Below are 13831 nucleotides of genomic sequence, written 5' to 3'. Positions count from 1 at the left end.
CTTTCATTGTTTGCACCCACGCACATAATGACATCAGTCCTGGGGAATTTACTATCTAAACAAGCAAGTAAAAGAGCATTATTTTCAACACATCTATTAAAGTTCTCTTATACTTTTTTCACAAACAGCTGCTACTGCTGGAGCACAGTTTATACTCTCAGACAACATGACACATAATTTTAGATAAATTTTTAAAAACAAATCTAAGAGTCTGCTACACTGAAATTGTTACAAGCACAGACTGTGTTTAAAAACTCAAAGGTTCATTAAACTGTCAGCTTTATCCAGTATGACCAGATATTATTACTGCAAACTTTATTTAAAAAAAAAAAGAAGATTCCAATATAGCTTGAAGATATTTTCTCTAATTGTACACTAATTCTCTTGTGGTATGAAAACCAACAGTACTTAATAAAATGTTATATAAAGCCAATTTGGGACGTATTTGTAAATCATGAAGCAATTTGTTTATTAAAAAATCCTTTACAATAGTAAAATTAACTTGAGAATAAGCCCTGTGGAGCTGTCAGCAAATGTCTGCACATATCCACACTGACTAAAGTAGCCTGACCATCACAACCCCAGCAGCCTCAAATACATTTGAAGTGACAAATAGCAATATATCCCCAACTCAGCACAAAACAGCAGCGATATGGTTCCTACTAGTCATAAACAGCCAAGTTTATGCGCGTGCTTGACTTTGAAATTTTACATACACACCAATTTTTGCTCAAAGATTTTCCTCAAAAGTGAACAAGTACCTGCAAAGCCATAAAAGTAGTTTAACAAACAACAGACCGAACGATCCAGCAGAGATCACTAGGCAAGGGAGGGATTTTGGCTGACGAAGTAAGTTTAGCAGTGTTTGGTTTAGAGAATGTTTACTTTGGGAGATAGACAAAAAAACTAGCGTCAAAGTTCAGATTTAAACCCTGCTATTCCCCTCACTTGAGCTATTCAACACATCCTTTCCGTACAGTGGCTTAAAGGTAAGCTTCATTTACATCTTCTGTTATTTTAGGTAGATCTGACACAAGTATATATATATATTGCAGAGTGAGGGAATGCTTTGCCTGTGTTGTGGAGCTGAACGATAATTAAATTTTGGTGAAGACTAGAATATAATGTTGGGAACTACAGACAGCAAACTCTTACATGACAAAAGCAGAAAACATTTACCAGTGGTTACTGGACAAAGAATCTCAGCCCAAAGGGCCTGACTTCTGGGGGCGGGGAAAAAAATTAATGAATTTATGAAGAAACAAGTGCTATTGACTCGAGACCTTCAGTCACAACGTAAAACATTTTCAAACATACCTTCCAGTGATTCTTCACCATTGTAAAAAAATTCATTTTTGATATGGGATAATCATCTTGAATTGTTTTAAGATTTCAGGCTTATTAGCTTGAGGGGAGAGTTCAGAAAATTAAAGTTTTAGCTCAGTTACTTCAGTCCTCCTACAACATGTTTGAAAATATTTGACACAAGCAGTGATTTACAGATGTGTATCTATGTATTTTACTTCCACAGAATACCTCTTTGGACTATTTGCTAATTCACAAAACATTTTAATCAACATATTAGTAATCTTTTGTTTTTATCATATTGAGTGTTTTTTTTTCCTAGATTATAATACTTAAACAAACAAACCCTCAGAACAAGTACTATCAAAAGAGATAGACTTTATACAGTCACCAACTTTCTAAAGTGCGATCAAAAATCAAGATCCTAGTATTCACGCACCCATTTTACAGTCTCAGTTGACATAGTTATTAAACATTTTTATTTTAGTCTTTTGACTGGCACAGAAAGAAATTGCACTTTTTCATATCTGAGATCACTAGTTATTGCAAGCCAGTATTATGGTGAAAAGTCTCTCAGACCCACCTCTTTTTAGTGTTTGGCAGATGAGTAAGGCTTATGAATTCTCTTCAAATTTTATGTATCTAAGACTAGATTTTGATCTTAAAATCACAAAGAAAAAAAGCAGTCCAATAATAGATGAAGAAGAGATCAAGTTTCCCTTTGGAAGAAGCAGGTTCTGCTTGAACATATTCTCAAATAAAATAAATGAAGTTAGAAATCTAGGATCAGAAAAATAGTAAGATTAGAGAAACAGTTATAAATAGGAACTTAAGAGACTTCACTTCATAAAGAAAACAGCACTGCATATTTTGCAGTGCTACACAAAAAGTAAACTGAACCTAAACAAAAAGCAGAATCAAGATAATCCAAACAAAAGAGACAGATGCATATATCACAGCTGCAGAAAGTGTATGTGACCATGGAGTAACACCTGAGTAAGATGATGAGCATGCCAGTATGTACATTTATGCCTAACACTTCACACAGCACAGCCCCACTAACAATATTTAGTACAAATAAATGCCTTTTCCCAGATTTGTTGCTACATCCCCAGATCTCCTTTATTCCATCAAATTTCAGCTTCACTCATCCAAAAATACTCCCATAAAACTCATTTTTTGCTGTAGCTATGCAACGTCTGTTTTGCAAATTCTTCAACACATCTCAGCCTTCTGGTATGCTCCTTCAGTGGACGCCTAGTCCCTCCTCCTGCCAAGCTCAAATCTTTCAGCTTATCTTCACCTTGTATTTTTAGCACACGTTAGTAACACAGTTAGTAAACATTTTAAGTATTAGTGGTTTATATACAAAGAGTCCAATGTATTTTAGGCAATGAGTTTGTTACCACTGAAATATGTCAATAGCAACTACTTCTGTAGGAGAAGTTCAACCATTCATTTGGCAGGCTGGAGGCATTATGTAAGCAAAAATGATTACCAGTAAAACCGATTTATCCATCTAATTACACTCTGTCCCACTAAAAAAACTGCTGCTGAATAAAGTAACTACAGACTTTCTGCTCTAACAGAATTCATTGTAGACCTAAAATTAGTGAAGAGACAATGAAAATTCAATTACCCTATGCTATCTCAGCTCTGTTGTCTTTCAGGTTGTGACCTGCCAGAATGAAGTTCCTGTTTCATTTGCTTGCCTTTGCTGTCATCATAACCTCCACATTTTGTGGAATCAAGGACTTCAGTGAGCATTTTGAAAGCCTCAGTGATGCACATCCAAATGAAAACGTGAGCTATGATATGCCAAACTTACCACTGGAGTTCCACAGAGAAAACACCATCACTAATGACTTGATTCCTGAAGAGGAGGAGGAAGAGGACTATCTAGATCTTGACAAAATACTGGGTGAAGATGACTACAGTGACATTATTGACGCTGCTCCGTACATTGTTTCTGAAATTCAGCAAGGAAATATTCTTGAACTTTTCCAAGGCAAAACCAGAATCCAACGCCTTAATATCCTTAATGCAAACTTTGGCTTCAACCTTTATCGGAGTATGGCAGACAAAGCCAACTCTTCGGATAATATTCTCATGGCTCCTGTTGGTATTTCCACTGCAATGGCTATGATTTCCCTGGGTCTGAAGGGTCAAACTCAGCAGGAAGTATTATCGGTTCTTGGCTTTGAAGACTTCATTAATGCAAGCACCAAATACGAGCTCATGACTGTTCATAATCTCTTCCGCAAACTCACTCATCGGCTCTTCAGGCGCAATTTTGGTTATACTCTGAGGTCTGTCAATGATCTTTATATTCAGAAGGACTTTTCTATTCTGAATGATTTCAGAAACAATATGAAAACATACTACTTTGCTGATGCCCAACCAGCTGATTTTTCAGATCCTAACTTCATAACTAAAACCAACGAACGCATCCTGAAGCTGACCAAAGGATTAATAAAGGAAGCTCTTGTGAATGTAAACCCTACAACACTGATGATGATTCTTAACTGTCTTTACTTTAAAGGTAAGTATCTGATATTTCAGTTTTTAGCTGTAGATTTTCTTACTTTGCACTTCATTGTATACTTTAATAGAAACTCCAGACTAAACTTCAATCTACTCTACAGTTCAAAATAGCCTATTGATTCCCTCATTAAGAAGAATCTTTATTATTAACCCAAAATTTGCATGTTTCCGTAGCACACTGATGTTCTAGTCATGCCCTGAAGTTCGCGGGTATTGTACAGGGACAACAAACACTTATTACACCTAAAAGCTTATAGTCTAAAACTGAGACTTAAAAAATAACATGAATGCATAACTGCCTCAGAAAGCATGGACTTCATAGGAGTCTCAGATGGTGAAGCAGTACTTTATGTGCAAGTTAATGGTCAGATTCAGTCCTGCTTCAGGTTAGTGGCTTCACTGAAATTGTAAAGGTTGATTTCAGTTACAATACACAACGTTTCTGAAGTATTCAAGATTCACAGCAATGACTATAGAATTTCAGTTTAAAGTATGTATTTTTATATGAAAAGGTGTGATCCTTGTCAACAAGTCAATCCAGCGGACTGAAGACAATAATCAAAATGTTATTCTTCTAAAACTAAAACCACATTCACTACTTGGAGTACTTCAGTAATTCCGCATGGACTGCCTGCAGCTTGCAGCTATAGGCTCCTACATGTTCCACTATAGGCTGAACAGTTAAACAGGCTTGAAATACTTTTACTCTAAATATATACCGTTACTAAAAATTCTTACTTTCAATCTCTTTACATTTTATTTTGTAGTCTGGAGTGAGGTTTTTAACATTGGTTATCTCCCTCAGGTTGAAAGTTTGGTGTTTTTTTTTTTAAACAATTTTTTAAACAGTATTCAATGAGCACAAGGTGGGAAGTGCAAGTGAAAGAACTGAGGACAAAACCAAAATCTGTTACTGCCTGTATAAAATAAAATCAGATAAAGTAAAACATCACTAAGAAAAGAGAGATTACCATAATCGGATAGCAATGTTTGGAAGTACAACATACTGCTTTCCATAACTTATAAAGGGAGGTTCCTTTTCCTATTTATGTCCCTGCTTCCAGGAAACAGATGCTTAAGGTCATTCTTGCAATCTGCATTGTCAGCATTTGATTTTGCAACAGTGTTCCTCCAAGTTTACAAAATGTTACCTTTTTCACTCACTTGCAGGGCGTTACTTCCTTGAGCAATGCTACTTGTCTCATTAAAAGTTCTGGAGCTGTCCTTAGCTCAAGACCCAATGATACCCTATTTTGAAGTGCCATCCAAAATCAACTTATTTGTATCCTTAAGTACATCTCCAATGATAATACCTTGTCATAATAAAGGCATGTCTTTACTGTCAATTAGACCATTACACAATGTGCAACAGATGAATTATTTTTTCCTGATTTGATCATATTTAAAATACCTCGTATTTTAAAATACATACTTTGAAATCATTAAATGCTTGCACTATCTCAAAAAAACAAACAAACAAAAAAAAAAAACACAAAAAACACCACCAAAAGTTAAACAGCTTTAGAATTGAAACTCTCAAGTCATCAAGACCAAAAAGACTTTTGGCTTTTTCTTTCCTTTATGAAGTCCTGTTACTCCAAATTACCCCAGTGTCTGCTGCTGAAGGCTATCATTTCTAACCCTCAAAACCAAAAAATACGTATTCTATATCAGTATCTCCCATTCTTACATCTCCTGGTAATTCCACTTCAATTCAAACAACTTTTCAAAAGCAGGTTCTGCTCCTGGTGTTCTTAGTGTCCCTACCGCTCCTTTAAGACATACTAATTTTTGTCCACATCTTTCCATTTATGACATTTACACTGTTTGTGTCACTACAGAGAACCTGTGTTTAGCCCTCAGAGCTAAGAAACCTGTGAGTATTCTCAGGTACAGAGAGATGCTCAACACAAGAAATATTGAGTAACACTATAGTTGGCAGACGTCATTAAGTCTTAGGCTACTTTTACGCTAAATACAATCAAGAATTCGTTGGAAGGTATTTAGTCTTGGTTAGAAGTAAGTTTTAGCCTGCATAGATATCCATTCCACATCTACCCGAGATCTATTCTCTAGTTTGACAGGGTTTGAATGAGCTTCCTATTCAGTAGAAGCTGGTTATTTTAGCCACGATAGACCATGGCAGCTTTCGATAACTGAAAAATTTTAACAGGTTCTAAACTGCTTCTCTGAGAAAGAAGCATTTGCTTCTTTTGCTTCTCTGCATTTCCTTCTATTGCTTCTCATAGACTAGACACATTAAGAAAATATTAGAATGAAAGTTGGATTTATGTGGATTTTTGTTGGTTTTAATTTTGTTACTTCACAGTCAGTTTAGAAAAGTCAGATTAAAGGCCTCAGAATCATTTGCAACTTTTTAGAAGGTTAGATTAAAGTTAAATTTGTAGTCTCTCCACACAGTAGCAGCCACACTCCTCATGCATTTGCTTGCCAATGGTGACCTATGGTCTAGAGTTTAAATAGGAAATACCGGTAGCCTTATTTCCACTATGAAATTCTAGCTTTGCCTATTAAGAAAGAGGGATGTTGTTCCAGAGATACTGTTCTGAAAAGATCAATAGCAATTTGCTTTGAAAAAGTGTTGTGTTTTCTCCCATTCAATTTTCACAGTCAATAAATATTTAGGGATGCCCACAGAATCTTCACGTATCTTTACTATCAGGGTTTGAATCATGCTTTCTCAGCTGCAAAACATGGTGAATCGCATTCTTTGGGAATAAACCTGCCAGACGACATACAAATGTGCTAAAATTAAATCAAATTCCAGCACAGAATTAGGCAGTCAACACCTAAACTCTTCAGGAGGTCTTAACATGGTACATTGATTAGCATAGATGAAGTTAAGTCTAAGTAATGTCTTCAAGGTAATGCTGAAATTGGCTATTACCTAGCTCTGATGTACCAATACCATGCTTGAAGCAGTCCACTGCAGTACTGGTTTCAAGTATCAGATCTCTCAGAACATAGAGCTGTGTCTGTTGCTCTGCTAGGTGCAAGCCCTGTAAACTATTTTGCATGTTTATATTTTGTAATTACTAGATTTCTTGTAGGGAAAAGAAGCACACATGAAGCCGTTTAGGATCTCCAGTCTGTGTTTACCTCCTTTTGTAATTCAGAACATTCAAATAAGACAAATAAGTTAAAAAAAAAAGTCAGAAATTTTAAAGCTGCTTTGAAATTGTCTTCTTATTCAGGCTTAATTAAAATTGATCTCCTTCAGCAAATCCAAATTCACATGAAAGGAAGTTTAATATATGTTGTTATTCTGCGAATATTTTTCTAAATAAGGTCCTGGGGCTTTTTGTTCATGTCTTCTGCACTGTATTAACAGGAACATGGGAGAATAAGTTTCCAGTGGAAATGACAACCAAAAGAAGTTTCCGACTGAATGATAAGCAAACAATAAAGGTTCCTATGATGCAGACTAAAGGGAACTTCCTGGCTGCTGCAGACCCTGACCTAGATTGTGGTGTGATCCAGCTCCCATTTGTGGGTAATATCAGTATGCTGATTGTACTTCCACACAAGCTGTCTGGCATGAAAACCCTAGAAAAGCAGATAACCCCTCAAGTGGTGGAAAAATGGCAGAAAAGCATGACAAACAGGTATCTGCTGAAAATTACACCTTGTTTAAAGTCTTAATATACTTTCTTGATCATATTGGCAATGGCAAATAGACAGAATAGAAGATAACACATGACATTTTGATTAAAAACACTGAGCTTCTAGAAAAAAAGATGGACTTACTGAATTTACAAAAAAAAATCAAGCCTCAAAAAAGGCTGTTGAGAAATCAAGGGCAGTGGTAGTAAAAAATTCTAACAGAGCTCCAACATTCTTGCTGCTAACTATTTAATCTTATAGATTTATCAGTAAGAACTTTGTTTTCTTTAAAGTTTACAAAGAGAATAAAAAAATAGAGTTTAATAATAACAGATTATTCATGGAGAATAATCTGGATGATATGGAAAGCAGCCTACATTTCAGCAGTATCCATTTCAACAAGTCACATTAAATCACACATTCAGTAGTCAACTATGCAGACTACAATTTTTTCTCCTGTAAAAAATTATCTTGCCCAAGGCAGGCTATATGACAGACTAGACGGTAGTCTCTCCTCTGTCTTGAGAAAAAGATAAGAGCTGTTCTGACGTGTTATGCAATTGGTCAGCCTATTTCTGTTGTACAGAAGTGACGAATCCCCACCTGAGTACTCCAGAAAATTTGTCAGTTCAATATTTATTAGAAGCATACCCAATCATGTACTGAAATGCTCAGAGCCCTATATACTATGCACGCAACCAAAGTAAAGCATCATAAATTAAATGCTACATTGACAAATAAGCAGTTTGGGGACAGGAATTAATCTTAAAGAACCCAGCTTAAGATTAGCTATTCCCAAGTTTTGAAAGTAAAAGTACAGTACAATTTCCTGTATATTTATGCCCTGCTTGCTGAAAAGTTTTAAAAAAGTAAAGCAAAGGAGTTATGCAGATACGCATCTCCTTAACAATTTTTTTCATTTTTGTTTTTATTAGAACAAGAGAAGTGGTTCTGCCTAAATTTAAGCTGGAGAAGAGCTACAACTTGATTGGTTTTCTGAGATCCATGGGAATAGAAGAACTGTTCAATGAAAAAGGCGACTACTCTGGTATATCAGATGAGAAAGTCACCATTGACAGGGTATTTATTCCTTTTCTGTTTTCATTTCCTTCCTGATTAAGCTTTATAACCTGAAAACAAAGCAATGCTGTAAAAGTAATTCAGTTTAACATACTATTTTATAATCTTTCCTGAAGGATAGTGGACGGATGTGGGTTTCTCTGCATGTCTTTATTGTCTGTTTATAAAAAGAGGAATATGTTTGATTAGATGTCAAATTACTAGAAATGGTGTGGTTGGTCAGTCAGTCTACCTAGAACCTAAAAGCAAAGGATTACTGCCACTCTGGGCTGCCAGCAGGAGTGTCACAAGGGAGGCACATGCTGGACATGGGTTGGCGGGCAGGGGGAAGGCTGTGAGGACATCCTTTGAGAATACTGAATAGATCTTGCTTTATTTTATTTTTTGCAGTTCAATCACCAAGGCACAATAACTGTGAATGAGGAAGGCACAGAGGCTGGAGCAATAACCAACGTCGGTTTCATGCCTCTTTCTACTCAGATTCGCTTTATTGTTGACCGTCCCTTTTTGTTTCTCATCTACGAACATCGTACCAGTTGTCTCCTGTTCATGGGTAGAGTTGTCAACCCTGCCAAGTCTTAAAAGCAGAGAAGACCTCCAACATGCTTTCATACACAGGCTGTATAATTATGCATTAATATAGCAGTATCATAACAGGCAATTTTCTTTGTCATATTAGTTAATACAAAAGCCATTGGTATACAAAAAAAAAATATATATATATATAAAGTGCCTAGAAATAGTTTCACATGAATGGACTCATAATAGTAGATGATTTGTCTGCAGTGGTTAGTGCCATATATAAATGCAAGTGTGTTAAAAAATTACCACAAAGTAACTTATACTTTGTGTTCTACTTCACTGTATAAAATGTAATCAATAAAATATTTAGACTAACTGGATTTTTGAAGTTCACCTCTAAATTTGTGCTAGGGCACCTATTTATAATAAATAGGAATAGATAAATCCTAAATACCCAACTGACATTAGAAACCTGTCTCTTCTGGGTATTTTATATAATCTAACACTATTTAGAGTAGGTGCCTGCATCCTTGCTTTTGCTTGTGTCATTTAACATTCAGCAGACTGCCACAGAACATAAATTTTATGGACCAACGTACCAAATAAGAGGAGATAAAAATGTATTGGAAGAACGAAATAATAATGGATCCTCTACTTTTCCCCAGCCTAACTTCAATGATTTTGATACAGTTCTCCAACATTCATCAGTAGAAGCAATTTCAGGCTTAGGCCAACCAGGTAATACCTTAGAATACCTTACATATTGAAAGCAGCCAGGGAAACCTAACCCTCTCTACAAGAAGTAATTTACAGCAATTTCAATGTTTGTTAAGAATTCAAATGCACTCTCTACACACCATCCAATGGACAAATCCTTGCAAGGCCTGCGCTAAGACTGTAAACTTTCTGACTCATTCTGGTAGCAATATGCATGCTGTATACAAGCTTGTTTCATGTCTGAAAAAGCAAAAAATTATCTGCATTCTGTAGTGTATTATTACCAATGTGGTGCAAGGAACAGAGTTAGACTTGACATGTGAGTTATTAAAGTCCATGGACATACTCACCTCTTATATCTTCCATTGCATCATAACTTCTAAAAGATGCACCTCACAAACCAGTGATTTTTTTATTTGCAGTGTCAAATACTGCATCACTCTAAATATATTTGTATTATAAATGTCTCGTGTTAGCAAAAATATGAAAAGCTATCAACCAATAGTTTAAGGAGTAAGAATTCTCTTTAAAAGGTATTTTTCAATATTAAATTCAACTTACTGATTTTACTTCTACTTGTAATTTTGCATGTACTACAATTATTTGTCCCATACACAAAGCCATTTTAACATGACAGCCAAAGAAAGATTGGTATTAAATGACACAATGATGAAGAGTTGACATCAAATAAAAAGTTCAAATGTTTCTCTATTCCTAGCTTATACTGTTCTTACTCATAACTCCATATGGCAGACATAATTTTCAGTATTGAAGTTTCACAATGGAAATCATTATCATTTACGTACACGTTTTGTTTTATCTAAATTAAAAAAGAACAGGGTATTCAAAAGATGAAATTTTCATGTTGCAAATTTAATTAGTATATCAAAGATTAAATGAGATGGATTTTTTTTTTGAGACCCAAGTAACCAGAATTATTCAAGGTAAAGAGGTCAAGCAGAAAAGCAAATCAGCTACTGCTCGAAACTCATGATCTTCATATATTGTGCAAGAAAGTCAAATATTTGCTTCAACAACCATAATGTAACCATTAACTCTTGCTTCAGATTCTGGCACTATCTGACTATTTAAAGGTCACATCGGTTAAGAAAAATAGTTATCACCAGCTATTCAGAACAGACGCATCATCAATAAAAATTGAAACAGGAAAGTATTTCCATAACTTTTACGTTAATGTCTCTAACATTTTTTAATTTTTTTTTTTAAATACATAAGGAATGATCTTGCACTCTAATCAGTGATATTACCACTAGCTTCACTGCACCTCAAAAATACTACCCACTAGAATCTCTCTCTACACAGGACCAGCTAGTTTATTCAAAAATTGGGCAGCTACTGAATAATAGTAGTATGAGACACTTATAAATACACTCCTGGATCCTTATGACTGTTGGTGAATTTGTGAAGAGCTTATGTTGGAAACAGATGGAAGAGATGGGAGAAGGAAAGGAACAGTTCTGCAGTCTTCGGTGCTAATTTAAGGCCCTTCTCTTTGAAAAGCTTCAGTAAAGAGGTTTGTGAGGGCAGAGTATGAAATTAATGACTTTTTTATTCTTGTTAATGGACGTGCAATAGGAGCAAGTTACAAATAGGCATGCTTACTGCAAGTACGTAATACATTGTCCCCTTCTGTCCCACTAGCTGTGCAGAAAAAAAAGCCACAGAAGAATATAACTTCAGAAGGGGACAAAGTGATCTGATGTTTTTTGTCCTCCACTAAGTTTGCCTATGGATCTTCTAGACATGATTGTTCTGTAGAAACTGTCAGAGTTAGATGACTAGTCCTACTGACTTGGGAACCCAAGCTTGGACACAATCAAGTTTTCAGCTGGGGAATCTATAAAGGTCACACATCATTTTTGACTGGATTAGTAGTTACATTTTATTAAAAAAATAAAAAATGTTTAGACCCCAGAAGTCATCATCCAAGACCAAAAGCAGATAAACATCAGAACAAATGACCATGGAATGGCCAGAGTCCTTGCACATTTCCTTAAAAGCCATTAGGATGATAGCCAGTTCAAGTTTCAGGAGATACACAATACTTTTCCCTCTTCTTTTTCTTCCTTTCTCAATCATTTTTTAAGAAGCAGAATTCTCTGTGCTGCCAAACTAAGTTTTATTTTTTAACTCTTTTTCTATTAACTTTTGTTTTTCGTTGTTCTTAGGCCACTTTTTCTTCAGGTATGTGCCATTTATTATGCACTGCACACCAAAGATTATTCAAAGAAATATGCCTTGTGGTATTATTTAGTTCATTAATCTCCTGAATTCACGACAAGCAACAATTTAACTGTGAATCATGAAAGATTAACAGTACTACTATACTACTATATCTTGGATGCTTACTTCTACACGAGTTGTTAATCAAACCACTTGACTCTGCAATAGCACTCGTATTCGATACACGTGAGAAAAATTATTCTGTTTGTAACTACCAACCATTGGATACTCACCACAGCAATGACAGGAATAAGCACACCAAGATTCCCTGCACTACTGGAGGCCTGGAAAAGAAAAGGGAAGTTATCATCAATACGTCTACAAAAGCATTTCTAAAATACTTGGTAGGTAACATTTCAATCATTAAAAATTCCTACTGTCTCTGCAAATGGATGCCATTACTTCCATCCCTGGGCTACTCAATAGACATTTATGTTAACTGCTAGCAATAGAAAAAAAAATCCTTTCCCTCACAAAAGCCACTTCCACGTGGCTGAAAGATCTGGTTTAAAACAACTATCTGGAATGCCACTAAAGCATTTTAATTGCTGGCAAGCCAACTTAATTCCACATAAAAGTGGTAGAGGACATGGGCAAACTGACAACCAACAAAGAAAAAAATGCTTTTGTTTTGGAGCACAGCATGTACAATGTCTTACCAACTTCAGTTCTTCTTGAAAATGAAGTAGCCTAATCTTCAGAATTTCTTTCATAACTTTTTACTCTACATCGAATAAAGAGTGTTCTAGTAAAAACTGCTGTCAGTATCTTCAAAATAAAGAAACACTGCCTCCTAGCTCAAAATTCAGGCTAAATCAGTCACATTTTTCCATTTACAGACAGCCTTAAGTCAGAACAGCAATTTGTCTCCCATAGCAATTTAAAACAATAACAGTACGACAACATCCCTGTAAAGGGGGAGGGTGGAACCTAATTTAAAAGTATCATTTTAGTGCAATATTTACAATTCGTTTCACCATTTCAGCTCGCTTATCTGTGGTAAAAGAATCTATGAGAGCTGTGCAGAGATGTTTTCCAATATAAACTTCATGGAAAGCAAATTCTGTACATATCTTAGTTCCTTTGTAAAAGCAGAGTTGGCATCCCTGATTAAATGCAGTCTACCTTTAAAGCAAACATTCATTTCTGAGGGATTCACCAAGAGTTCACCCATTCCATAAAGGGATAAAGAAAGAACTTAATACTATTACAGTGTAGCATGCACAGAAGGGAGGGTGGAAGAGGTCAAAAAGCAAAAAAAAGTTTCAAATTTGTTATTGTTGAAGTTTTATTAGCATATATTATACTTAAGTGGAGTATGTATATAATATTAACCACATTAATTAATAATTTCCAACTGAAGTCAGTACTATCTTTTAACACTTGAAATATATTGAGTCTATAAATAGCCATATAAATGTAAGGAAGAATTATTTGAACAGAAAAACATTTGGCCCACTGTGCTTGTTTTTGAGGCTCAAGTAAAAGCATCAATAAACTCAAGTGGAATTCATATCCTCCCTGACCTTCAAAGGGAAAAAAGGGGAATTACAATGCAGGTCAACGCAACTCACAGGTGAGAATTGTGTATTTTGAATTCCCACAGATGTGAATGACCATAAGTAAGTTCCATTAAAACGAAGAGAATGCACATTTAGTGGCATAAGTCAGGAGCAGGTCTCAAGTAAACCAATTAATTTGCACTTTGTCTGTGGGATATTCTCAAAAATAACAGCAGTGAATGCAAATAAATACAGAGTACTACAGTAATAGACTGCACAGACAAGTGGCATTT

At 35.4% G+C, this 13831-nt stretch overlaps 2 protein-coding genes across 3 annotated transcripts in view; one reads left to right on the top strand and one right to left on the bottom strand.

Moving 5' to 3' along the window:
• Positions 1–13831, bottom strand: part of PI4KA (phosphatidylinositol 4-kinase alpha) — a 60781-nt gene that overhangs the window by 28833 nt on the left and 18117 nt on the right. The window contains exon 19 of the mRNA XM_040577189.1: positions 12270–12320. Within this exon, the coding sequence (XP_040433123.1) occupies positions 12270–12320 (51 nt within the window). The remainder of the gene's footprint in view (positions 1–12269; positions 12321–13831) is intronic.
• On the top strand, positions 834–9455 carry SERPIND1 (serpin family D member 1). Of its 2 annotated transcripts, none has more exons than XM_040577193.1 (5): positions 834–989; positions 2976–3847; positions 7202–7475; positions 8409–8553; positions 8944–9455. In XM_040577193.1, the coding sequence occupies exons 2-5, from the start codon at positions 2992–2994 to the stop codon at positions 9133–9135; spliced, it is 1467 nt and encodes a 488-aa protein (XP_040433127.1). In that variant the 5' UTR covers positions 834–989; positions 2976–2991; the 3' UTR covers positions 9136–9455. The 2 variants fall into 2 exon arrangements, with proteins under 2 accessions (XP_040433127.1, XP_040433126.1); XM_040577192.1 differs by having other exon boundaries at positions 836–989; positions 2960–3847.

The sequence above is a fragment of the Cygnus olor genome, chromosome 17, assembly GCF_009769625.2.
Source record: "Cygnus olor isolate bCygOlo1 chromosome 17, bCygOlo1.pri.v2, whole genome shotgun sequence".
NCBI classification, from domain to species: Eukaryota; Metazoa; Chordata; class Aves; order Anseriformes; family Anatidae; genus Cygnus; species Cygnus olor.
This window is presented reverse-complemented; position numbering and strand designations above follow the sequence as displayed.

Excerpts from the sequence above, each read along its gene's own strand:
- SERPIND1 (XM_040577193.1), top strand. The coding sequence starts at position 2,992 with ATGAAGTTCCTGTTTCATTTGCTTGCCTTTGCTGTCATCATAACCTCC. Across the intron at positions 3,848-7,201 it reads TAACTGTCTTTACTTTAAAG|GAACATGGGAGAATAAGTTT; the intron begins GTAAGTATCTGA and ends CTGTATTAACAG. Across the intron at positions 8,554-8,943 it reads AGAAAGTCACCATTGACAGG|TTCAATCACCAAGGCACAAT; the intron begins GTATTTATTCCT and ends TATTTTTTGCAG.